The 24751-nt window shown below is 38.1% G+C and overlaps 5 protein-coding genes across 5 annotated transcripts; 3 read left to right on the top strand and 2 right to left on the bottom strand.

Annotated features, from left to right (window-relative positions):
• The first annotated feature begins 494 nt into the window (after positions 1 to 494).
• mcts1 (MCTS1 re-initiation and release factor) lies at positions 495 to 2509 on the top strand. Its single transcript, XM_068594159.1, has 6 exons — positions 495 to 675; positions 1367 to 1519; positions 1620 to 1717; positions 1796 to 1929; positions 2082 to 2149; positions 2247 to 2509. Exons 1-6 carry the CDS (start codon positions 665 to 667, stop codon positions 2326 to 2328), a joined length of 546 nt encoding a protein of 181 aa, XP_068450260.1. The 5' UTR covers positions 495 to 664; the 3' UTR covers positions 2329 to 2509.
• A 572-nt stretch (positions 2510 to 3081) lies between these two features.
• On the bottom strand, positions 3082 to 7412 carry c1galt1c1 (C1GALT1-specific chaperone 1). Its single transcript, XM_068594147.1, has 2 exons — positions 7286 to 7412; positions 3082 to 5435 (listed from the first exon to the last, which is right to left on the bottom strand). Exon 2 carries the CDS (start codon positions 5419 to 5421, stop codon positions 4459 to 4461), a length of 963 nt encoding a protein of 320 aa, XP_068450248.1. The 5' UTR covers positions 5422 to 5435; positions 7286 to 7412; the 3' UTR covers positions 3082 to 4458.
• Positions 7413 to 9884: 2472 nt separating this feature from the next.
• Positions 9885 to 12212, top strand: urp1 (urotensin-related peptide 1). The gene is made up of 5 exons (XM_068595542.1): positions 9885 to 9987; positions 10494 to 10622; positions 10715 to 10755; positions 11181 to 11286; positions 12053 to 12212. Exons 1-5 carry the CDS (start codon positions 9885 to 9887, stop codon positions 12082 to 12084), a joined length of 411 nt encoding a protein of 136 aa, XP_068451643.1. The 3' UTR covers positions 12085 to 12212.
• A 261-nt stretch (positions 12213 to 12473) lies between these two features.
• clic2 (chloride intracellular channel 2) lies at positions 12474 to 17147 on the bottom strand. Its single transcript, XM_068583326.1, has 6 exons — positions 16880 to 17147; positions 15627 to 15736; positions 14952 to 15077; positions 14757 to 14857; positions 13713 to 13894; positions 12474 to 13015 (listed from the first exon to the last, which is right to left on the bottom strand). Exons 1-6 carry the CDS (start codon positions 16931 to 16933, stop codon positions 12854 to 12856), a joined length of 735 nt encoding a protein of 244 aa, XP_068439427.1. The 5' UTR covers positions 16934 to 17147; the 3' UTR covers positions 12474 to 12853.
• A 2668-nt stretch (positions 17148 to 19815) lies between these two features.
• Positions 19816 to 24495, top strand: si:ch73-335m24.2 (protein eva-1 homolog C). Its single transcript, XM_068587809.1, is given in 9 exon segments — positions 19816 to 19838; positions 19840 to 19910; positions 20780 to 20985; positions 21088 to 21211; positions 21554 to 21706; positions 21923 to 22066; positions 22144 to 22215; positions 22303 to 22383; positions 23241 to 24495. Coding segments are annotated over 9 exon segments (1260 nt in total). The 3' UTR covers positions 23627 to 24495.
• The last annotated feature ends 256 nt before the right edge of the window (positions 24496 to 24751 follow it).

The following is a 24751-nucleotide window of genomic DNA, read 5'->3' as shown; positions in this document are numbered from 1 at the left end:
AAGGAAACACAATTGTGTTTCTCTATGTATTGTTTTTGCACTGCATATGGATGGATGAGAATAAGGTGTAATTTATCCTAAACCTTTTCAGCTCCTTTCAATGATCATCTCCATATTTAATTTGTTTTCACTATTGAGATGCATTTATTCCACTACAGTATATTGTTGTTAGGATGGTGCAAAACAATATTCATGAATTTGGTGGTTACATGTACCTACAGGCAACAATGTGCAGAATTTATATTTGACAGTAATATATAGTCTAGTCAGTGAATGGTAAACTGTTTAGTATCACACGGTTATTGAAGACGATGTAAAACATAGTGTTAATAGTTTTATAGAATAGTTTTTATCGAACGAAAACAAAGATAGACAGCAGCAGAGCACAACTACTCTAAATATCTAAGTCAATTCTGTTTCTACGGCTCTGAGTCACAGCAGTGACCAGGTGACCAGATCTGCCGTGTGACGCACACAACTGTCGTAAACTGACGCGACCCTCACACCGCTGGCTCTGCGCTACTAAACAGGCGTGGGTTTGCTGAAGTATTACTTGATATATTCTGCTGTATTGTTGAGTTTACCAGACTCGATCTGGCTTAGTGAATACGAACAAGCTTTGTGACAACTGAGGGGGCGGTAACGTCAACAGTGACCAACGAGGATGTTTAAAAAGTACGTTGTTGATTATTTCTATGTTGCAACGTTAGCTAACCACAGCTAGGTGGCTAACGCTAACTGATTAGCAATCACGTCTTCAAGTTTGTTCTCAGCTCAATTTCAATTAATGAGACATGAGTCATGATGTTATGTGAGATCCTTTATTACGTTTGACGAGACCTGTAAATATATAGGTTATATTTACACGTGTCAGTGCTGTGTGATCTATAATAGAGCCTTGTTTTTTAACAACACAGTGCCTTAAATCTAAAATTCAAGTCGTCATCCTGTGACAATTGGGTACATTTAGGCACATCTCAGACTAGACAAGCTTATTATTAGAGTAATTAAGTTTAGCTTATAACAACCATTTCCTGTTCACAAAGTTTTCAAAACTTAATTGATTCAAAAGAGTGTATTAAATGAATGTGAGCATTATATTTACCCTAAAAATAATGTATTTGTCTGGATGAGATTAAAAATATGTATATATTCACACGTGTGAATATATGTACAATATGCATAACTGTTGATGTATTAATGTAAGTACTTTTTAATATTTACTTGAAAAAGTCTGTCTATGTTTGATGCACGTTTACCTAATAGATGAAGGCCCCTTACGAATAAAAAGTTTTAAAAAAAGCGATGAATTAAGAGTTATACCATATGAAGGACATGACACAAAAGCTTGTTCTGTTTGTTTCAGATTTGATGAGAAGGAAAATGTCTCAAACTGCATCCAGCTGAAAACATCTGTGATCAAAGGCATTAAAAATCAGCTCTTGGAACAATTTCCTGACATTGAGACATGGCTTAATCATATAATGCCAAAAAAGGATCCTGTCAAAATCGTGAGATGGTACGACTCATTTCATTTACATTATCATTGCTCATATGAAATCTGTTTTTAGTATAGTGGATTTTCTTCTTCAGTGTTTTTATTGCTGTTCTTCCCACAGCCATGAACACATTGAAATCCTGACAGTGAATGGGGAACTGCTTTTCTTCAGACAGAGAGAAGGACCCTTCTATCCAACCCTCAGACTGTTGCATAAATGTAAGTTCTTCTATTGCCAACTGCTTGATGGTTGTTTGAGTTTCCTCACACTGATAACAAATTGTTTTCTTTTTCTAGATCCTTTCATTCTTCCACACCAGCAAGTAGACAAAGGAGCCATTAAATTTGTCTTAAGTGGAGCCAACATAATGTGTCCCGGGCTGACGTCACCAGGCGCCAAACTCTACCCAGCTGCAGCTGACACTGTAGTTGTATCCTTTTATTAATGATGCTGCACATGGAAGCTTTCACACTATGACATATAATATTAATGTGTTATAGTATTTCTAACTTCACAAATAGCTCACCTTTTTTCCACATTTCATGTCACTTATGTGCGAGTTTCTTTAACAAGTGGATGCAGGCCATAATGGCAGAGGGAAAAACACTTGCACTTTGTGTTGGCGTTATGAAGATGTCTGCAGACAGCATGTAAGATATTATTTCTACATTTCACAAAAGCAAAACAAAATAATTCATTTGTTGCTGCCCTTGTGATGCCTGATCTTAATCTGTCTTTTGCAAACAGAGAAAAAGTCAACAAGGGAATTGGGATTGAGAACGTTCACTATTTGAATGATGGATTGTGGCACATGAAGACGTATAAATGATGACATCAACACCTCAACACACACACACAACCCTCCCCCCCTGGAAAGTGTGGAGCTCTTGACAGCAACGCATGAGCTACCCTCAACTGTTTACACCTAAGGACTTAGCTGTGTAACTTGCTGAAGGCTATGAATATATCACCATATGCACAAATAAAAGAAAGCTCTTGCTTTAAATTGTTATCTGAGTTGGTATTTTGCATTGGATCCAATTTAAGGTCAAAGTACAAGGTTTTACAACACAGGGTTGCAAAACAAAATGCCGCTGATGCTTCTGTATCTGTTGCCAGCCGGCAGCAGGATGAACAGGCGGTTGATTGGGTGGGTTGTCTTTTAATGTTCTTAGGGCCCTTTGCTGGCACCGCTTTTCACCAATGATGTTCTGGGCGGTTTTAATCACCCACTGTAGAGCCCTTCCATCCTGGGCAATGTACGTCCTGTGCCAGTTTAATAGGATTCCAGTCAGGATGCTTTCTATTACTCCTCTGTTCAAGTTAACAAGCACTTGGGAATTTTCTTTTTCAAGATTTTTCAAAACTACAGCTAAGCACACAGCCCTGAGGGGGGCTCCGGTGTTGAACACTTGAATGGGGTCTGTGACAATATATTAGAATTGAATGAAATGGTAGACATGACAACTTCTTTGTTTTCATTGCTTTTCTTCATCTAGTTGAAGTTCGGACATCATTTGTCCAGTCATCAATCCAGGATGTGAGCATATTTACACGACTGAAGGAGCGGCAGGATGTCACTGGCTCACCAATACTGGTCCTCTCTTTACGGAGTACAGCTGTTCACCGTCTATGCTGTTGGATAGTCAGGAGGAATTTCAGCCGCTGTTGAATTTACACTCAGTGGCCAGTTTATTAGGTAGACCTAACTAAAAACAATGTTTAAGATACAAAATATGCTCAACATAATGTTCCACTTTTGTTGAAGTTTTATCTGATTTAAGGGAATTTCAAAGGTTTATGGATCTTTTGAACAGTGTCGCATAATGCAGGTGCGTTTATGGCCAATAGCTATAACGCTAATAACTTTTGTTATAATTTAACTATGTATTTCAATAGTACAAGGGTATCAATGAAAACTGCAGTACTTTTATTTATTTCTTACCTGACAGCAGCAAAATATGAATATTCATTATATGTACACCATAGAGGCCTGCTATAGAATAGTCTGAGTTCTATATCAAATCAGTTAAGTTTAACAAAGCAATTCTTATACTGAAAAAATATTTCCCTTTACCAAAAATTATTCAGTCTGCTTAAAAAGGTTGAACGATCGAACACCTTGACTACTCTTGTATGATTTTTCACATTTATCCTCAGTCGTTGCTGGATCATTCAAGACCACATAACTACATTAAACATTAAATCAGATCTATTTTATTCACTTTTATTATGCAAAACAAATGATATATTTTTTTAAGGAATTATCTTGTCAGGCCGACACCCAGAATGGGTGTTTCTTCTAATGCATGACAAAACAAAATACAGTATGTACTTTACCCAGTAGTCAACACTGAGGATTATTATGTTCCATGTAGCTGTAAAGTCTAATTCTTCATAAGTGAAGTAAACCAAGCACAACAGGGCAAGAAATGCACTTCATTTAGAGCTGGGTTGGCCAACCATATTGAATATTGGCGCTTCCATACAATTAAAATCAGCTGGGTGATCTCTTCTTAGAGATAAAAAAGAAGTTACTCATAATGTGGTTAGGACGGCGAAGTACTGAATAGTTAAATAATTAAAAGAAACTTATTTTCAGAATAGCCATAACCTTATAAATTGAATGTAGCTTTAAGACCACAAAAAGACAAGCTTTTAAGATACATAACAATACCTAAAACTTCCACATAATCTAGTCTCATGTCACAGGTTTGCTTTATGTCCACGCTCTGTCTTCAGTCAAAGGTACGGCACCCATTGACTCTTTACCTTCACCACAAAGAAACGGGGTGCTGATTGTGCCAAGTGCAAAAAGATACAAACATACATAAAAGTGTTGTTCCCACCTAGGATCTAGATTTAAAAACAGTTAGAAAAACCATCGCCCCACAGTAAGTTTTGCCATCACAGAAGCAAAACATATAAAATGCCCTATCCACCTCGAAGAGTTGAGTCTCTAGTCGTTATCTGAACCATCAGGAGGGTTGAATACTAACGAGTCATGGAAATCGTGGCCGTAAGGACGAAGTCTGTAAACTCCAAACATCATGACCTGCATTTGATTGGGCGACATCCCGTTGAATGTGACGGCCATGTCGGAGCAGCAGCCCTCCACCACATTATTGGGGTTGGCCTTCATGCTGTCCGTTATCAGGCTGTCCACACTCTTGCTGTTGAACAAGCCCTTTCCCTGCGAGTCTTCTCCGTTCTCTGCGAAGACACCTGTATATTTGAGACACACGGCCAGCTGCTTGTCCTCACTCAGCTTCCACAGGGCGCGTCCTCTCTCTGGACATTTGTCTTCATCCTGGAACACATGCACAAGCCTTTTGAGAGCTTCATAACTTAGAACAATGCCACTGTCGTACGCCACATATTCAAGCTCCCCTGACTTCATGGCGTTGCCGAGGTAGAAGGGCTCGCTGGGATCCTTAGTGAGCACCAGGTATTTGAGGTTCTCGATGATGGCAAACGTTGTCGCTTGTGCCACAAAGAACCAGCGCAGGTCTCCCGCGTTCTCATAAGCGTGCTTCAGAGCTTTACGTAACCTCGCCCAGTCGTCGCTTTCATTCAGGTCAACCGCCTCCAGCGCCTTGGAAGTCTCGGAGGTGTAAAACACAGCTTTGTCACAGTGTTTGCTCCAGGTGTCCACCGCGGTGGCCCAGTAAACAAGGATCTTGGGCTGGACCATGATGATGCAAGAGACCTGGACTTGATTGCTAAACTCCTGCATGTGACCGTCAGAGAGGCGGGTCAGCTCATCTTTACTCGGCGCCTTGACGTGATGATGATGATGATGATTATTGCCGTCTGTCTCGGACTCCGTGCTCAACCTGAAACTACCCAGCAGTGACAGCAGCAAGCAGAAGAGGCCTCCCATGACCATCCCCTTCATGAAATAACCTCCTTCAGACAACATTTTGGCAGCAGACACTGGACGAGAGAGAGAAAATTAATGAATTAACCAGTTGTGCTGCGATTCTTCATCTCGTGATGTATTTATAACTTGTACAAAATAAGAAGGCTGCACTTGCATGGTTACATATCTAATAATATATCTACCATCATCAAAATGTAGGTTTATATATTATATTAAGTATTCAGATATGAGAAGCTGAAACCAAAGAATTTGTGGAATTTTGACTAAAGAAATTACTGAAAAAAGTACTATTTGCGTACTCAAATAGCTGCGCTATGATGTTTCTGTTGATTGAGTAATTGATGAATCAAGGAATTGTTTGAACTCTAATGTTAAAATTGCTTTTGTTTTCAGTCTTGACAAATCAATTACTTTGCATGGCGTGTAATTAAATCACTTCACCTTTTTCTGACATTTCACAGACAAAAAACAATAGATTTTAAATTGGAATGAACAAATATAATATGTTTTGTATCGAAAGTCATCCATGACTTTGCTCAACTGCCACTTGGGGCCCATATATAGAAGAGCCATTTCTAAATCGAAGAGATTGCACTATTCAGTTGCAGAAAAGGGACTTTTTTCTTCTCTCACCCCCAAAGGTGGAGCATGATGATATAATCCTCATCAGATGAATGAATGAATGAAATGAAAAGTACTTTATTAATCTCCAAGGAGAATTTTTTTGTCATAGTAGCAGCATCCCACACTTACAGACATCCAATGAAATAAACTAAGCTAAACACACAAATAAAATAATTAAATAAAATAAATAATAACAGGAACAGGGATAACAGATGTATACAAAAATAAGAAATAAATATATATGTAAGCAAATGAATATATATATATATATATATATATATATATATATAAATATATATATATATATATATATATATATATATATATATAAATATAAATATATATATATATATATATATATATATATAAATATAAATATATATATATATATATATATATATATATATATATATATATATATATATATAGCAGAAACATATACATAACAAATAACTGCAGATGTGTGACTGAATAAACTTGTCATACTATAATTGTGGATCTCGAAAAGGCCTGGGGACCTAAACATCATGTGAAAAACGGTCTTGCTGTCAGGTCTGCTTCCAGTAATCAACAACTCACTGCATCTTTGCTGTGCTACTTTTGTAGTATTTTCCAGAAAAATGCATTTAGCCACTCAGCCTCTTCTGTCCGAGGTTCAAGTGGACTATAAATATTTATATATAAATATCTGTGTCCCGGTTGTTTGCAATTGATCTACATGTAAACATGTTACTAATGCTTTTAAAACAAGTGTGTCCCTTTTCATAACCGTGTGTTTGTTTACTCAATGCATCCTTTTAAATCATTTTGTTTTCAATTTTGGTGTTTTTTAGGACGCCTTTCATAACATAATGTATTCACTTAATAAAGTGCACAGTCTCTATACACTATTACCAACAGTGTGACACACTGCAGGCAGCTCCATTATGGTTAAAGGGTTTCATTAAAATGGCGTTAAGCTTGTTCGTCTAGTTCAAAGGAGTAGAGCAGTTCATAATGTCTGAGCTTGACCTAAAGCAAACAACGGGCTGAACGTGTCGATTAAACAACCGCGGACATTTGACCCGTCCACCTGCTCGTCGACACGTAAAAGGAGCATTTCTGGACAGCCAGCGCGAACATGACGTAGCAATGTCAGCTACCATGACTTGATATCAAAGAGTTGGAGCAGCTGATTGCCAACCGTTAGCCTCCACACGTCGCGACGTTCCCACTGAACGGCTAACTCGGGGATCTTGTTAGCAGCTTACATTCAACCGTAAAAGAGCGCTTACTGTACCTCTCTCTGGTAATGTTGCCCTGCCGGGTGGTGCTCCTGCTTTCACCCAGTCTCTCGGCTGCCACTGGTCGGCGAGACGTCCGGACAGTTCATTAGCAACTAGGTAGGTGCATGATCACGAATAACGAAGTTGAACCCTCGCAGCTACTTCCGCAGTCGGAGGTCACGTGACTAGTTCCAATAACTGTCAGCTTCTTTTGTTTGTGTGACATGGAGTCCAAAAAGCGGTGTAAAAAAAGTATAAATAATACATATTTTAAAAGAATTTTGAACTAGTTAATAATCTACACTGAATACATGGTGTAAAATACATAAATTATGTGATACATTGTGAAATACTTGTAAAGACTCTTCAAACTAAATAATAATAATAGTTGTTTTTTTAAAACTTTTTTACACCTCATCGACACCTATATTTTTATTACATTTTATTTATTGATTTAGTTTTACTTTATTTATTCATAAGATAATTTGATGGCGTATTTATCTACACAACATGAAGGAAGTATTTTGTACAAAGGCTCTAACTGTGAGATAGTCTTTACGATTCTGGTTTGTTAGAGTTGTGGGGTTGTATAAATGGGACTCTGCACTTCCCCAACAAGGCTAAACTCAAAGTGTTGACAAGTGTAAATATGCAGTTCTGTTCATACAAATGAGATATATACAAAATATGTATTAAAACTGCTCATCTGTTGCAATACAACTAAAGTATAATGTAACTAAACACTAACTGTTTTGGTTTGTAACAAATGCTAATAAAGAGTGTCTGGTTGGGGCATGTTTCAGATGTTTCAAAGTTGTTTACTGTTCCACCACAGGGAGATTTCATCTCTAAACTTCTTAGACTGGTTCATTTAAACAACTGTACAAAGGCTAAAGAGGTAAAATTATCAAATATATTTGACAAAAAAAGAGTTAAAGAGTATGTCTAAAGGCCAAAATACAAATACAAATCTGTGTAGCACAACTTTTTCTAACACGATCAATCATCTGCCCAGATGGATCTCGACCCAGGTATTCAAAACCATTGGACTAAAGTACTTAATAGTATATGAAGTACAGATGCATAACAATGTAATTAACAATGTAATATTGTAATAATATGTAAGCCACAGCTGCTTTTAATTTGCTGTTAATTCTCGTCCTTACATAAATGAACCACTTACATTTCCTGTGACCACACTTTACAAATCAACAAAAATCCTGCATGTAATTTTAACAGTGATAATAAGTCATTGTTTCTTTCCTTTTCCAGATGATTAATGTATCCGTCTGATTTAAAGTCACTGCTTGTACCTTTTCTCATTGACTGCTCGGCAGCAAAATGTATCAAATGTTGTTGTTTTCAACACTGTGGAGACAACATTATAAATCACCTGATGCCATGAACACTCATCTGAGGAGCATTAGTGACCTTTCAGTTTGACAGAAAGCCCTGCGGCCCAAAGCCTCCTCCTGCACCCAAAACCTCTTAACTTGTTTTGATGGTAAATGATAAACAATATCGAATACGCTTCCATCATAAAAGCAATAAATACATTTACTCACACTGTAATTTATCCCAAAGTACTCGTAACACAATTATCTGCATGTTCTCTTTTAAATTTAAAGTCAAGCTATTTGCATGGCTCTTAATAATTAAATATCTCAACAGCTATTGAATGGACTCACATGGATATCTTACAATAACTTTAATAAATTGTAACTTTTCATCAAGCGCTAACATCAGGTCAACATTTTGATTTTATTCGTGAATTTTGGTTTATGATCAAATATAAGATCCCATCAGCCTTAACTGTAGTTCTCATTTAGTGTAATTATCAAATGTTATTTTTAACAAATATTATTTGTCCAAATCCAACTTCACAAATGAATAAACCTTGAATCCTTATTTTTCACACTTAATGTTTGAACCGTACAACACTCTGCTGAATTTAGTTGTTTTGAAAGGGTGGCAATGTAGTGCAACCAGAAAATATAACTGGACTTTAATCAACACATAGCAATGAAAACTGTGCAAGAGAGAACATTTCAGGTCCATACAGGGTTATGATGCTCCACAAAGAACAACCAGCACGGCACAAGAACGATGCATATCATTGTTTGTACCTTTAACTCCTGACAACAACAATTGCAACATATTTACGACAATGTGGTGTATTTGACAGTCACAATTAAATGCTTTAGAATTGTTAGTCATTCAACATAAAGTGACGTACAAACCTGAAGCGACATATTTCCACCTGCTGCGTATCTCGGACATGAGCAATGACACTTTGGAGCAGCCCATCACACAGAAATGGTGTCAGACATAAACCATCAGAGCTCTGCTGGACAGCCGCTGATTACTGCAGCAGAGTAAACATTTGTTAGGCCTCTCTGTACAAGCAGAGATAGGCTCCGGCTCAATTGACAGGGTCTCCTAAATTGGGTCTATGACGCCTGATCCTTCGCGTCAAAACCATTAAGAGGGAGACTGGGTGTGATGATAATGTATTGATCAGGTTGTGATGGATGGCTACTGAGGATATATAAGTGAAGTTCTCGGCCAAGCAGAGTTACAGACTAGATCAGGCCATCTGAAGATAGAGGCACCATGATTTCTGTAGCTCTGTTCTACCTCGTAGCTGTGATTTGTTCGGCAAGACGGACACATGCTCTACCTCTGTACCCCGATACCAACTTGGAGCCACAGGCAGGTAAGAGTCTGTTCATACTGCTTGCAAAACTATTTACTCTGCATGTCTGTTTTACTGTGTCTGTAGATTAGTTGGTATTATAAGAAGTGGACTTCTTCTCATCAAACTTGTTTTTTAATCTTTTCTTGTTTTTAATTTTTATTTGGACAATCTTTTTTCTTTTTTTTTTAATTGTGTGTGTATGTATATATTATGTTGTGTGATGTGTTGCGCTACTTGGACCCTGAATTTCCCTTTGGGGATCAATAAAGTGATTATCTATCTATCTATCTATCTATCTATCTATCTATCTATCTATCTATCTATCTATCTATCTATCTATCTATCTATCTATCTATCTATCTATCTAAGTTCATGTTTGTTATAAATTTTCTTTTAAATGGAGTTCATTTTGCTCTTCAAGTGATGGTTAAAAATCCCCAGACACATAATACAAGTTATTCCGCTGCAGGGATCTTAATGTCACAATGACAGGATAATGAGAGGACGATGTATTATTTTAACAGATTTCATTCAGAAATTTGTGTCAGAGGTGCAGGATGGACCCAACACTGCTGAGGGTGAGCAGCGAGAGGTGAATAATCTGTATCCTCTACTGATGCGGCACAATGGAGCGATGGAGTCCTGGAATAGAGGTAATAATAACACAAATATTGTGCAGATAAATCAGGCACGTATGGGCAACAGAAGGATTTTGTAACTTTTAAATTTCATGTTTTTCTTCAAGGAGCTAAAGATTCAGCACAGCAAGACAACTTTGCAAACATGGTGAGGCTTATCATCTGTGCACACTTTCAAACAAAATATTGATACATATATACTGTATAGACATGCATAAAGGAAAGATCTTAGTAGAGATTTAGATGAAGTCGCTGAGGCAGATAATTAAAGGCTGTTTCCGAGTTCGGGGTCTCTGACAACAAATGCATCTCCTTTTAAAAACCTTTATCTGATGGATTAGTTGCAGGATTTGTGATTTGGTGCAGGTACATGTGGGCACAAATGCTAACAAATGTGAGCAGGAACTAAACCGAGTGCTTTAAAAGTAAAGCCTTGTGTCAATACTAAAATCCAAAGTCATTACAAACTGGTTTAAACAGGATCATCACAGTCATTTGATCAAATTGTTCCAGTTAAAGCGTTGGCTGTAGTGCACCACAACATATAAGCATTGTGTTTGTTCTTGATTTTAGGTCAAGGACCTCAGAGAAGCCGTCTTGAAGCTGGAAGCGGCTGACAAGTTTCGCTCTCAGGGTTTTCTCAGATCAGAACAGAACTTGCCAAAAGCAAACAAAAGAGGTGTGTGACGATCACGCACATGCCACACCTGCTCTTTATGATGTCAGCTGTTGTTGTTACAATGCAATAGTCTAATCAGAAGGATGTTTAACTAAGGCATGGCTACACACACACACACACACACACACACACACACACACACACACACACACACACACACACACACACACACACACACACACACACACACACACACACACATTGCAATACTCAAATAAACATGCAATGTATGTGATTTCAGATATAGTAAAGTTTAATTAGTAGTGAAAAAAATACCACTTTATATCAGTGAAAAGACTGTATCCTATGAACACATACAACATTTAAAATGGGTTCTAACACACTGTAAAGTAGTTGCAAGCAGATCGAGGGATATTTGAAGGAATATAAAATCATAAATGATATTATTACAAGCTATTTCTGATTACAATTACATTGTTATAAACCGCTTATTATATGTTTACTGCTTATCAATCCTAAAAAAGGGGGTATAAAGTACATTTTTACCATACAAGTAAAGTATAAGTACACTTTTGTTGAAGGAGAATTTATAAAGGCCCCAAAATCATAAACGTCTTTGAAAGGCTGTTACAATCTGTACAATATATGACACTCTCTTTCTTATGACCACGAAGAAACAGATTAACATTATTAAGTAATCATTTTCATATGTATTAAGTGTTGGGAAAGAAAATGTGGATTATAATTTATCAAATGTGACTTGTAAAATGTTCCTTAAATTTCTGCTCTCTCTGATGCCTGACAGCATGTTTCTGGAAGTACTGCGTCACCAACTAGAGCCCAGCCGTGGCAGGACGTTTGGTGTGACTTCGTCATGGCCTGTTTGGAAAAGCGCCTTCACTCTCCATCATCTTTTTCCCAATTAACCGTATATTCACCATCTATACCAGATCAACAGATATATTTTTGTGGCTGAAAATAAACTTGAATATCAGAAAAGCCATTTATGTGACTTGTTTTTGGTTGTGATATTTCAAAGTAAATCATATTTACGCTATGATACCTCAAGAATGAAGAATTATAAGCACACAAAAATCAAGGGTATGAGAAATAAATCTAATATGCTTTATTAGTGTGACAGAGATGATTGAATCATATCAGATACAGAAGTGTATGTAATGATTTGTATAGAAATTCATTGTTAGCTTTCTGCAGCTGATGTTCACACGGACAAAATCATATATATATATATCTATATATATCTATATATATATCTATATGGATATATATATATAGATATATATACACACACACACACACACACACACACACACACACACATAATTTTTTAGGGTGTTTGATCATAAAAAGCATGGAAAAATATCTATTTACACTATAAACAAAAACATAAATTGCACATTTGGCCTTTTCATCGTGGCATGAAAGTACCATCTATCTGTGAGTGACTATGGATAACAGTAAATAGATACAACCAGTAAAACATTTAGCCTCAGCATGTCGCAGCGCCCTCTGCAGATCACCATCTGTATATGTACTGTTACACTGAGTGGAACCAGGACATAAATTACAGATAATTCAAAGATTTTTAATTCTTTTTGTTGGCCGCGGTGAAGTAGGTTTTCTCGATCTCAATGTCGGCTGGACACGTCTGTTTGAACTCCTCTCTCTGGTAGGCGTTTTGAAGATAACCCCACACGCCTGTGAACTCCGCAGGAATGTCAAAGTCGCAGTACTTCTTAGCAGCAACCTGCAAGTATGAAAAGAAAGATCAAACGTATCCCTAAAGATCAAAGTGGTACTCAGATTATCTAAGAAAAAGCACCAATACAACAATGTCAAATTACTACTTATACGGTTTGATATACTTAACGACAAAGCATCATATTTTATGGTCATTGTTTCTAAAATCTCAATCGATGAAATAACTTTGAGTAAATATAGTGGCTTAATACAATATTTCTCTTTAATGCGGTTGAAATATTCAAATACATTGTAAAAATACTCCTTAAAAGTAAAAACATGTAAATATTATTAACAAAATGTTTAAAAGCTGGTCCTCATGATATTAGTATATTGTTAATGCTGATGCATCAATTTGTTAGCAGCATTTAATTGTTCTCACTGGTTGAGGCAAAGCTAGTTTCATCTACTTTAAACAGTTCAGTTGTAGTATTTTATAAGCACAGCATATGTTTTCTATGTAAAATCTAAATATGAAAACCAGATGGGGCTATATCAATCAAATGAATTACTTGTGGATTAAAAAGTGCAATAATTATAGAAGAAGTAGCATAATAAATACCTCAAAATGTTACCTTTGTAAAATACTTGAGTACTTAGTTACTTTCCATCACGTGAACTCAATTAAAAAGCCAAGAAACAATAAAAATGAACTATACTATGCCATAAATGACCCCAAAATGAAATGTGATGCTCTGTCTCACCCTGATGACATGTAGTTTAGGAAGCAGGTTGCAGTCAGCTAAGGTGAGGCGGTCGCCGTCCAGAAACTTCCTCTTAGAGATGGTGATGGTTTCTCTGGAGTTGTGGTCGACCTCGTCAGGAAGGGGCGAGTTCAGATAGTTGTCCAAGCGCTTGAACTCCCGCAGTAGGTTTTTCTCATGGACTGAAGGGTCAGAACACAGAGATGTGTTGAGTTGATTTTCTGTAACCGTGTGATGTGGATTGTACCTACAGGTCAATCGTGAGGTAAAAGTGCTTTTACTGAAGTATCATATTTAACTGCAATTTTGAGGTACATTTATTTAACATCTGTACCTTTAACTTCATAGGCAAAGTTATTCTATACAAAATTGACGTTGACTTTGTAATTTTTATCCAACCAAACCAGATATAAATGCAAATTAGTTTCACCTCAACCCAGTGGCGGTCTGTGGAATTAGTACCTGAGCAGCTGTTTTGTTTAACAGCTGATCGCCAGCAGAAGTCTTAGCGGGCCCTGACCCCACTGCCTCAACCAGATAAAACATAAAATGATGCGTACACATCAATGTATCCCAATTTGTAGTACAATAATCCAATACGTAGGTATTATAAGTTCCATTTTCCGCATACTGAGTATTTTTTTACCATAATACAATGTATTGTGAGTACAATTAAAATGTTTTCCTAGGTAAAAGTACAGAAAACAAAAGTACTCATCATGCAAAAGAACCCATATATAGCTTTATCTTGTTATACTATTGGATTATCATCATTCATCTATTTGTATTTTAAGTAAAGATTTATTTAGTTCCCTCTGAAATTTAAAGTAAAGTATAAAGTAGCATAAACTGGAAATAAAAGTGCATCCAAATGAAATACAGTACTTAGTAATCACTAAGTTACTTCCCCCCGCTGATTAGTTCTGTGATAACACATCAAATCAATGAATAACACGAAAATCAATGAATATATTTCCCAAGCATTTCTATCTCACAGACATTATGTCAGAACAACCTGCTTAATGAATCACAACAGTATCTTACAGGAATTGTTGGGGCTGTTCTTGATGAAAGAAGAGAACTTTGCAAAAATGTCAGCGCCCACATCAAAGGACTCTTTGTTTAGCGGGCTGAGATGAGGATACCTGCGGGGGGGAGAAACTTGGGAGTAAACCTCTTTGATGTGAATAAGTTATCGACTGATTAATATTTGTGTCATGATTAAGCGCGGCACAATACCTGGGAGGGGCCAGTGTTTGTTCAAGAAACTCTTCAATTTTGATAAAGTCTGTTTTGAGGGTGCCGTTGTAGAGGAGGAAAGGAGGGTTGGTCCCAGGGGCCAGGTCTTTGAGCTCAGCTGGCTTCCTGGAGAGAGAGGAGGTAGAAAGATGGAGAGGGGAGTTATAGACATCTGACTTATTAGATGTATTCATACAGTTCATTCAATCAGACTGTTATCAAGCGCGTCAAAACCGAGAGTGTGTTGGTTATCGAGGCTGTCAGAACTAAATGCGGCTCTGTGGATTAATGATTGTAACATTGTCTGGTGATTTAGTTATGAAAACACACAATGCTGGGAGTGGTCGGCTGTTTAAAAGGCCCGTAGTGTGTGTTCTGAATCATTCAATTATCAACATACTTTCAAAGTTTCCTGATCTTATTTGCTCACGGGTAATGACTGAGAAATTCACACAATAAAGCCGAAAATAAAGAAGGTGTTTGTTTGGCAGCGACACAGAGCTCTCTGTACACCTGGGCGTCACAAACTTCTGTCAGACAAAGTGAGCAACACAAGTCAGGAATGGTTTGAGGTACTCTCAATTTCTCTCTTGTTTGCTTCTTAATAGAGTTCTGTGTGAACGATCCTGTGAACAGATGCTCAGGAAGTGTTTTTGCCAGAGGAGGTGAGCTTACTTCCTCATGTCAACAGTGGTCACTGTAAACTTGACTCCTTTCAGCCATAAAACCATGAAGAGCCTCTGACAGAAGGGGCAGTTCCCCACGTTCTCGCCATCATGTCCAGCCTGAAAAATACAGAAAGTAATGTTTAGTTTTATGACCACAAAGGCCACAAATGCCCTGTTTCAGCCATTTCTCTTCTCCTCTCATCTGCTGATACAAAAGGGATCTTGGAAGTGAAAGGTGTGTCTGGGCGGTTTCCTCCACGGAGGGAAAAGCATGAATTGTGTCGTAGCAGAAAACAGCAGACGCTAACATTGTCTGGACTCCCTCTTTATTTGAAAAGAATAGTCTGACGTTATGGGATATGATTAGCTTTCTTGCAGGAAGTTAGATGAGAAGATATAATTCTCACTGTTGTACGCTAAATATGACTAAAGCAGCAGCTTTCTTGGCTGGCAGCAGTCTTTTTTTGCAGTCTTGTTTCTGTCTGACGTAGACATAAACAACCCTCATAAAACCAGAAATAGTCATTTTTTATATGGATCAAACAAACAAGATATACCATTTTAATTATTGCTCTTTGTTACATTAGGACAGAGCCAGGCCAGCTGTTTCCCCTTGTTTCCAATATTTATTGGAAATATTCCAATATTTCTACCGTATTTAATAATTATACAGATGAGTATTGATCTTCTAGTCTAACTTTCAGCAAGGAAGCAAATGAGAACATTTTGAAAGAAAAAGTAAAACATTTCCTGTGAGAGACTGAATGTTTAGTGTTTTATCTACAAAGAGACATTATATACTGTCTAAAGCGTAATGTGCTGTATCACTTGACCTTCTTTTATATATCAGAAGATACACTGTCTTTAAGATTCAGGCACAGATCCCATTAACAGGAACACAATGTGCACATGTTTAGCACGGAGGGAATGAAGACATCCTGGTGTATGTTATAGTTTGGCTATAAGGCAACAACATGAGGTGAGAAATAAGAAAAGATAACTTTTTGTTTACTCCTCTATATAGAGGACTGTATCTGAATGTGTGCGTCAGTAACGTGGGTGTGCCTGGTTCATGCTGCGTGTCAGCCCCCTGCATCAGCTCCGTCTGTGTGTGCGATGATAAGGTGGACGGTCTGAGTTCAGTGGTAAAGGAGTATGCTGTGACCTTCAGCAGAGGTACAAACACATCTGTGGGATAGGTATCTTCAGAAGGTGCCCATCAACAAGAGAGTTTAATGAAATTGAAAAGAAATGACTGACCTTAATGAACAACTCGATGAGTGGTTCCTTGTCAGAGTTCTGTCGAAGTGCCATGTCGTCCCAAAAAAACGTTAAATTCCCTCTTTTCAGTCAAAGCTTCTCTTTAAGTTTTTCGCCCCCCACAGAACTGGAGAGAGAGAAAACTTTGAAAAATGACAACAGAGCCCTTGAACAAGTGCTGCCGTGGTTTCAGGTGTCTCTGTGGCCGTGGATGTCAGAAGAAAGCGAAACACCTCCTGGCTGGTTGTGTTTGGTCTGAGGGCTCCTTGAAGGCTATCGCTCTGAACATACTTCACTAGTCAGGGAGAGAGGGAGGTCCCAGAGAAATGGGCGGGGTACTCCCTCTTATATACTCAATGCCAGAATCTATGAGCTTAAAATAGGTTCCTCTGCATATTGCAATAGACAGGAACTGATAAAAGCATGTGACTCAAAACATAACTTAAGACAATTAATTTGAGACCCACAAGTTAATTTTTAGGTCGAAAATACCCAAAAGTCCCTCATCAGGTTGACTGAATAATGCACAATATGTTTGTTTTGGCTACAGGAATGCAATAAATATGGGAACAAAAAGTTATAAAGTCAAGTGTAACTTGCTTTTTTTTTTGTTTTTGAATAAATGTTTCATAATCCTGTGTGAATTATTTGTATTCTATTTAAATTTTTTCCAGGAGGGTCTGACTATTCCTACCACCGCTGAGTAATGTGTCTATTCTGCTAATTATATAATGTCTACTTCCATTGGAAAGGTCAAGTTGGGTCTTTCAAACAAAGACGGGATATTTCAGGGGTATTCTGGGCAATGCATCACGGTGAAGGGAATCCCCTCAGTGCTGTGGGCAAGAAACGAAAGAGGTGAAGGCTACTTTTGATTGTTTTGCGTAGTATGAAAAGAATCCTTTTGCTTTACAGTTAAAAGCGTTTGATATTTTATTTCAACTGACTGTAATCATTTTTTGTAAGTGGTAATTAGTATTGAATATACATTTTAAAAATATGAAAGTAACTTTTCTCTTGTGACCCACATGTCCTCAGAGAGTTTGGGAGTGAGGCTTCAGCTCAGTATCTGTGTTTCTTGTAAATGCCATAACTTGTAGTAAAGAGGGAAAGGGAGTTTTATGACAAAATCGCTGCGTTGCGGTCTCAACTTCCCTAAAGAAATAAGACTAGCATCGAGAGCAGAATTATGCAATGAATTACTAGGAATTAAAAAAAATAAGAGACAAGACTCTGCACTCCATGTTCTTTGTTTTAAGTGGCTCTTCCATTAAAAACAAATCCATCACAATTTCAAACAAATCCTGGAGATGTGATGAATAACCCTTGACCATCACCAGAAATATAACAGAGGCAGAGAGAGTTGCTGGAAAAATGTATCCTCCTCTTTGCTTTTAAATATCTACAAAGTCAGGGAGGTTATGGCCTGAGAGTTTTCAAATAGCTGAAAGCTAATCTCCCTTTCCACACAGTGGTACCACTCCTCCAAGTAGACCGTGTTAATAAGTCTCTTTATTGACACATCCTATGGGAGGTGAATGGAATTTTACTGGAGTGAAAGGTGGGAGTGTCACTCTTACTTATGCACTTAATTAAAACGTGGCCTTCTCAGCCTCCATTATTTTGTCCACTCCGCTGCTTTGGAGGGAGTGTTTATTGGAGCTTGCGTGATAAATGACTGAAGTGCCTTTCAGATATTCATATTGATTCACCATCACAAGTGGCTGCTATATCGCTGATAAAGTCACAGTCACTGGTGAGTGACTTCGCAAGGATTAGGCGTCAGTGTTTGGTTGGTATGACAACAGGGTTGAGTAAGAGAGGAAAACAGAGGCTGAAATCATAGATTATAGTAAACTGGAACTCATTCAGGCTACGCAAAAGAGGACGTTCAACAGGAGAGATTTCCTGAGTGTTTCTGGAAAAAAACTCGTCAGTGACCTTTCACTTCCTCTTCAACAGACAAAAAGATAGGAAAACTCATGGAGAGATACACATATCTCTACTGGACACACACAGCAGCTGGAAGTGACCTCCTGGAAACAAATGGCTTATCTCCATAAACAGGACCCTCACTGTTGACAACCTAGTCCAAGAGAATGAGTCTTGATTTAGTCACACACACACACACACACACACGCACACACACGATCAAGATTTTATTGTGCAAACTCAACATTAATATGCCAGTGGGCGTCTGCTGGTCAGGATTTAATGTGACTGTCTTGTAATTTCTATGGAGAAAAAGCTAAATTTTGGACATAAATGTTTATCAAGCAAGATTTAGACGGAAATATTAATACTACGCTCTTGTCTGTGAAGTTGTCAAGTATGAAGTTAGAGCTATGATGGGATTAGCCTAGCCTCGCATACAGACTAGCAGCAGGGTAAAACAGCTAGCTTGAACAGGACTTAGAAAAACACAACCTTCCATGTTTTTTTTTTTGCATTTCTCTTTGTAGACAAATTACATACAACATGGTAATAAGTGAGCCTTGAGAGATGTCGTTATATTTTGGAGACTTGGGTAGAAGAAGCCGAACTGTTTCCTCTGGCTTTGAGTCTTTATAGATAAGCTAACAGTTGCAGCTCCTGAGCTTCATACTTAACACACAGACCATGAAATTGGTATTAATCATCTGATTGAACACTCTGAAATAAAGCAACTAAGTGCATTCCCAAAACTTATTATTTCAACATGGTCCTTAGTCAACAAATTGAATGTACACTCCTCCACACTACGAGCGCAAAAAACAACGCTGGAGCGTAGCTTTCAACTGCAGTCAACTGTCTTTCTCTTTTATTGCCACAAGGGGAGTGTGGGGGCTGTTTATTGTAAACACAATGGCATCATTGACCTACAGACCGCTCTCTCCAGGGCAGTCAATCGCACGAAAACTCATTGCATCAAAACCCTGAGATCTGTCATGCAGGATATGCACAATGGCAGTGCCATGGAGTTACTGCTCGTTCTTATCTCTTCTTTTGGCTCTGAAGATTCTTACAACACACTCGGCTCCCGATTTGTCTCGTAAGTGTTTTTTATGTCTATAATTTATTTTTCAGGAGAAAGTCAAAATGTTAAGTGGTTATTTTTCAGCTGTGAACTGTAACTGCAAAAGAAGCTTCTGATAGACATTATGACATTATGCCCTAATCGTCATCTTCACATCAGGCTTTCTAAACAATTAGTGCAACTTATACTGAAAGACCAGACTCAGGGTTAAGAGGCTCCTAAACATCCATGTCCTAAACATAGAGCTTCACAGAATAGATACTCCCAAAGCATTAAATAAACTAGAGCTGACTTGTTTTAATTCTTGACGACAATATATAATGGAGGAAATTATGGTAACAATAATTATGTTCAGACAAAGTCAATGATATGTTTTAAATTAAACAAATCTATTGTGAGCAGTGCTTCTCTCGAGCTGACCTCAGGAGAGGTTTCCATTTTTTGTGTGTCTGCAGGCTCCAAGGGGCCTAATAATAGTTCATTGTGAGTGAGTGCCTGGTACTGCCTCTCCTTTGCTCTCTGAAGCTTCACACTGCCTCCCTTACACACACACACACATAACACAGCAGGCCGGGTACGGGATGCACACATGGGAGGGGAGACTTCAGGTTTATGTTTGTATTTCTAGTCATTGTCCAATATAGTTCTGCTTTGTTAAGAAGAAAAAACAATTGACCTGTTAGTAAAGCAAATCTGACACGCTTCTTTCATTTCTGAAGTTATTTATATATTTTAAAAAGGTGAAAGTAACACATCAAACCACTGGGTTTGAGATGAGCTTTGGTTTTAATAAGCATCATTTAGCACTATTTCTTCCAGTTGTGTATTGTAAAAAGTATCTCTCACTTGAAGTTAAATCAGCATCACCTTGTGTTCTCTTTCAGTTTATCTGCACAACATCCTGAAGAACCACACGGCTCACGCTTGTGAAGGAGACACGCTCGTCATTGAGTGTCCCTCAAGGACGTCTGTGGCCGTCCTATCAGCTTTCTATGGACGACGTGTTCCTAATCAGCATTTATGTCCCTCTGCAAACACAAACACAACGGTGGAGGAGGATAAAGAATGCACTTCCCCAGTTGCTATCGAGGTAAATAAATAAATCCACAGTGAGACGAATGTGAAATCAAGTCCATGTTTTGGTATAAGGCTGTCGAGACCCACACTAGAGTATCACACATTTTGCCTGCAGAAAGTGGCGTCAGAGTGCCAGGATCAGCAGTTCTGTCACATCCCTGTTTTTAGTCCAGTGTTTGGACAGGACCCCTGTCCTCTCACCAGCAAGTACCTTCTTGTCTCCTACAAGTGCAGACCAGGTATGTCGCTATGGTCATATACTCAGGTGGACAACTCACAGTGGTCTGGTTGCCAGTACATCAGTCAGGTCACTTATGTTACTGAATTGAAAGTATTAAGCAACTAGAATTGTCTGCTCTGCATATGCTGCAAAAAACACTTCAAATTAATAGCTTATTCATATTTTAGGAAAGCACGAAAATTCAGTCTTCATCAGTGGATTGAGTTACATAACATGCAACATAAAAGCTGTTATTTGTCAGCTATAAATAAACACTAACATATTCTTTAAAGTTTATTTTATAGATGTTTATCAAAATATGTATTCCTGTAACCGTGTGTATATGCCATCTGCTTTTCAGAGCACCACCGCACGAGGCTGGTGTGTGAAAATGAGCGCCTGAGGCTCATGTGTAAAAATGAAACTGTCCTGGCGATCTACTCGGCCACGTTTGGACACCTGCTGCATGGCAGTCCCTACTGCCCTCAGGAACCTGGATCACACACCGACATGGGTCTGACACAGGGCGCTCAAGAGTCATCTAGTGGCAAAAATATTGAACAAACATCAGTTCTATAGACAAAGAATACATTTTGTGCCCTATTTATTTAGTAATATTAATATTTTAGAGGTTAGATTTGAAACCAGAGGCTAAAGTTGCAACAGTTGACAAATTCCTTATAATGAAGGCATTACATTTATTAATTTAATTTGAATTAATGTATTTCAGAGTGTTTGTCACCTTCGGCTCTGAGAAAAGTGTCACGCAGGTGTCACAGCAGGGCAACGTGCTCATTAGTGGCTGATATCCAAACCTTCGGGGACCCCTGCTTCCCTGGCACCAGGAAACACCTGCGAGTCTCTTACACTTGTGGTAAGTGACAAACCAGAGGCAATCTACTTGTGACACGGTTTGCTGCATTATGTAAAAGTCTTACATTTTCTATTCAGTGCCCCGGTATCTTCTGGAAGATGTGGGTCGAGGGTCGACGGATCCTTTCATGATCTCAGACTACACCCATGGTAAGAGTGAGCAGAAAAGATTCACAGGTTTTGTTGCATGCAGGAGACTTTGACTGGCGTCTGAGCCCAGACCCCTCTCACCTGCAGGTGGATGGTACACTGGACCCACCTACAGGCCTCAAAACGTGCTCTTAACCAACTCTCTGGAGATCATTGAAAAAGTATTGGGTATGTGCACTGATGCCTGTAGACGTCAGGCAAGAGTTGCATGTTGATTTTTTATTGTTGTTGTAGCTGATATATAAAGGGCCATGCCGGTGTCTTAGCTTGACAAAACTGTAGAAAAAGTGGAAGAACTGGCATTCCAAACCGTTTAAAGTATTTTGTTCCTTTTGACTCTTTCTGCATAAACTGAGCATTTCAAAAATATTTTTCCACTTGTCTGCATTGAAGACCTCTCCTCTATTTTTGCTGTGCAGCAATATACATATATATATATATATGCAAATATATAATTTGCATACTTTTCCATAGTATAGCATACCATAGTTTCTTTATTTTGATGGGTAGTTTTTTCAGCTTATTCAAATCAACCTGCACATACATGAAAGGGTTAGGTTTCAATTATGTTGTCAAGGTTACATAAACATATAATACAAGTGAAAGATTTGATGGCTTTTTTTTAATGTTGCATTCATCTGTGCTGGTGGGAAAACTCAAACATCCATGTTGATAAACATTTTCTGATATTGACACAAAATTAGGACAAATATGAACACAATTGCAAGATTTCTCAATACATTGTTTGATTTCAACAACATTATCAGACAAAGACTCATTATCGTTCCTCCTATTCAATTGCCTTTTTTGACCGAGTTTAAAGCCTCTGCACGTTATTGGCAGGTTGTTCTCGTTCAATTGTAAGCAATAATGCAATTTGTGGTAAATTGGTTGAATGTAAAAACGCCAATACAGTATTTTAAGGAATAATTTGGTTCAAAGGGCCAAGATGTTTAACAGCTGTGAATTTCCTGTTTTGTGCCACATTTAGTTTAATCCATGACTCTGATATGCATCTCTTCCAGATCTCCCTGAGCGAGTTGCTCTGTACTTTGTCTCTGGCATCTGTGCTGGTCTGGTGTTCCTGCTCTGCCTGTTCGGCATACGGTCCACACTAGTGAGGGATGTTAAAGATCTGGTTTCTGACCTGAAGCATGAGTTGAAAGCATCTCGCAGACAGCGCAAGGAGCTCATGGAGGACCTCTTTGACGACGACATTTCAGACACGTCGTCCTTCCGTCAGCTCACACAATCATACCGCACGACAGAAATCCTCAGTCCTTCCAACTTGACCGTCGAGATGGTTGATCGAGAGGGGGAACAGGCGAGAGATCTGCCCAATGGAGACATTTGGCCGCATCGAGACTCAAGCCCTTATGCCATTCATAAGATTAAAACCTACAACAATTGAGAAAAGTAACAATTATGTGAAGAAACTACTTTGAAAGCACCCTTATGATTTAAGTTATTGACTGAAATGAAACACATTCAATTTACTCATCCATGTATTGTAAATCATGGCAAAGAGACTCTGAACAATTAAGAGTCCTATTGTGTTGGATTAATTACAATTGCTTAGAATGTTCTTTAAATTAATTGTTAACTAAATTCAGATTCCGCCTCACATAATAATAAAAAAAGATTGGTTTAGTGGGGTGAGAATGGTGATGTGATTACAGTGGTGCCTCTTCAGAAGGCTTGGATCAACAAAATATCTTTGCCAAATTTGTCAAAGTGACACCTTTGAATCACGATAAAGAGATTTTTAAAGTGATAATCCGTCCCTACAAAGAAGAAAACAAACCTGCATGTGAACCTGCTGATCCAACAAGAAAACCCAGGACTTACCAAGGTCAATTAGTTCCATCAGCTCAGATGGTGTGTAAATATAACTATTTTGCAAAGTGTATTTCTATTTCACAGATAACAATGTCTCTGTGATAATAAAAAAAAAAATACTTATAGTAATTAGAAAGAAGAAAAAGAAAGTCATCCTTTATTAATCCCTTTGGGGAAATTCTTCTCTGCATTTGACCCATCCTTGGTTAGGGGATCTGATATTTAAAAGACCAAAATGTGCCAGATTGCTATTAATTGCTACTATACTTTCAATAATCTGTTAAACCTGCTGGCAAACTGAGAATGGTACATTGCAGTTGCTGAAAAATGCTGTATTGTGATCAAACTGATGCATTTGATATTCTCTCTCTGTGGTTGTACTGCATTCAAAGCCCTATTTGACTTCAGCTACAGAAGCTTTGATAAAAGAGTTAAACGGGACGAGCTCTTCCGTCTGAGTCATGTTTCTGATGATCATCTTTATCATTATCAACGCTTTCCAGGTCACACTGAGTTGTGTGGCGAGTTGAACTATTGTCTGCATATTCTTATGATCAGATTATAATCTGCATATAAACCAAAACAACAAAGATATTGTTAGTGGGATAACGTATTCATTCAACTACGCCGAGGCCAGCATCCACTTCGAAAAACACAGTCGGCAGCCCGCACGTACTTTTTCAGGACCGTTTTCTAC

This window comes from Clinocottus analis, unplaced genomic scaffold, assembly GCF_023055335.1.
Source record: "Clinocottus analis isolate CAN_PGR_092001 unplaced genomic scaffold, fCliAna1.0.p SCAF_10, whole genome shotgun sequence".
Lineage (NCBI taxonomy): Eukaryota > Metazoa > Chordata > Actinopteri > Perciformes > Cottidae > Clinocottus > Clinocottus analis.
The sequence above is the reverse complement of the archived record's forward strand: the minus strand, read 5'-3'. Positions and strand labels throughout refer to the sequence as shown.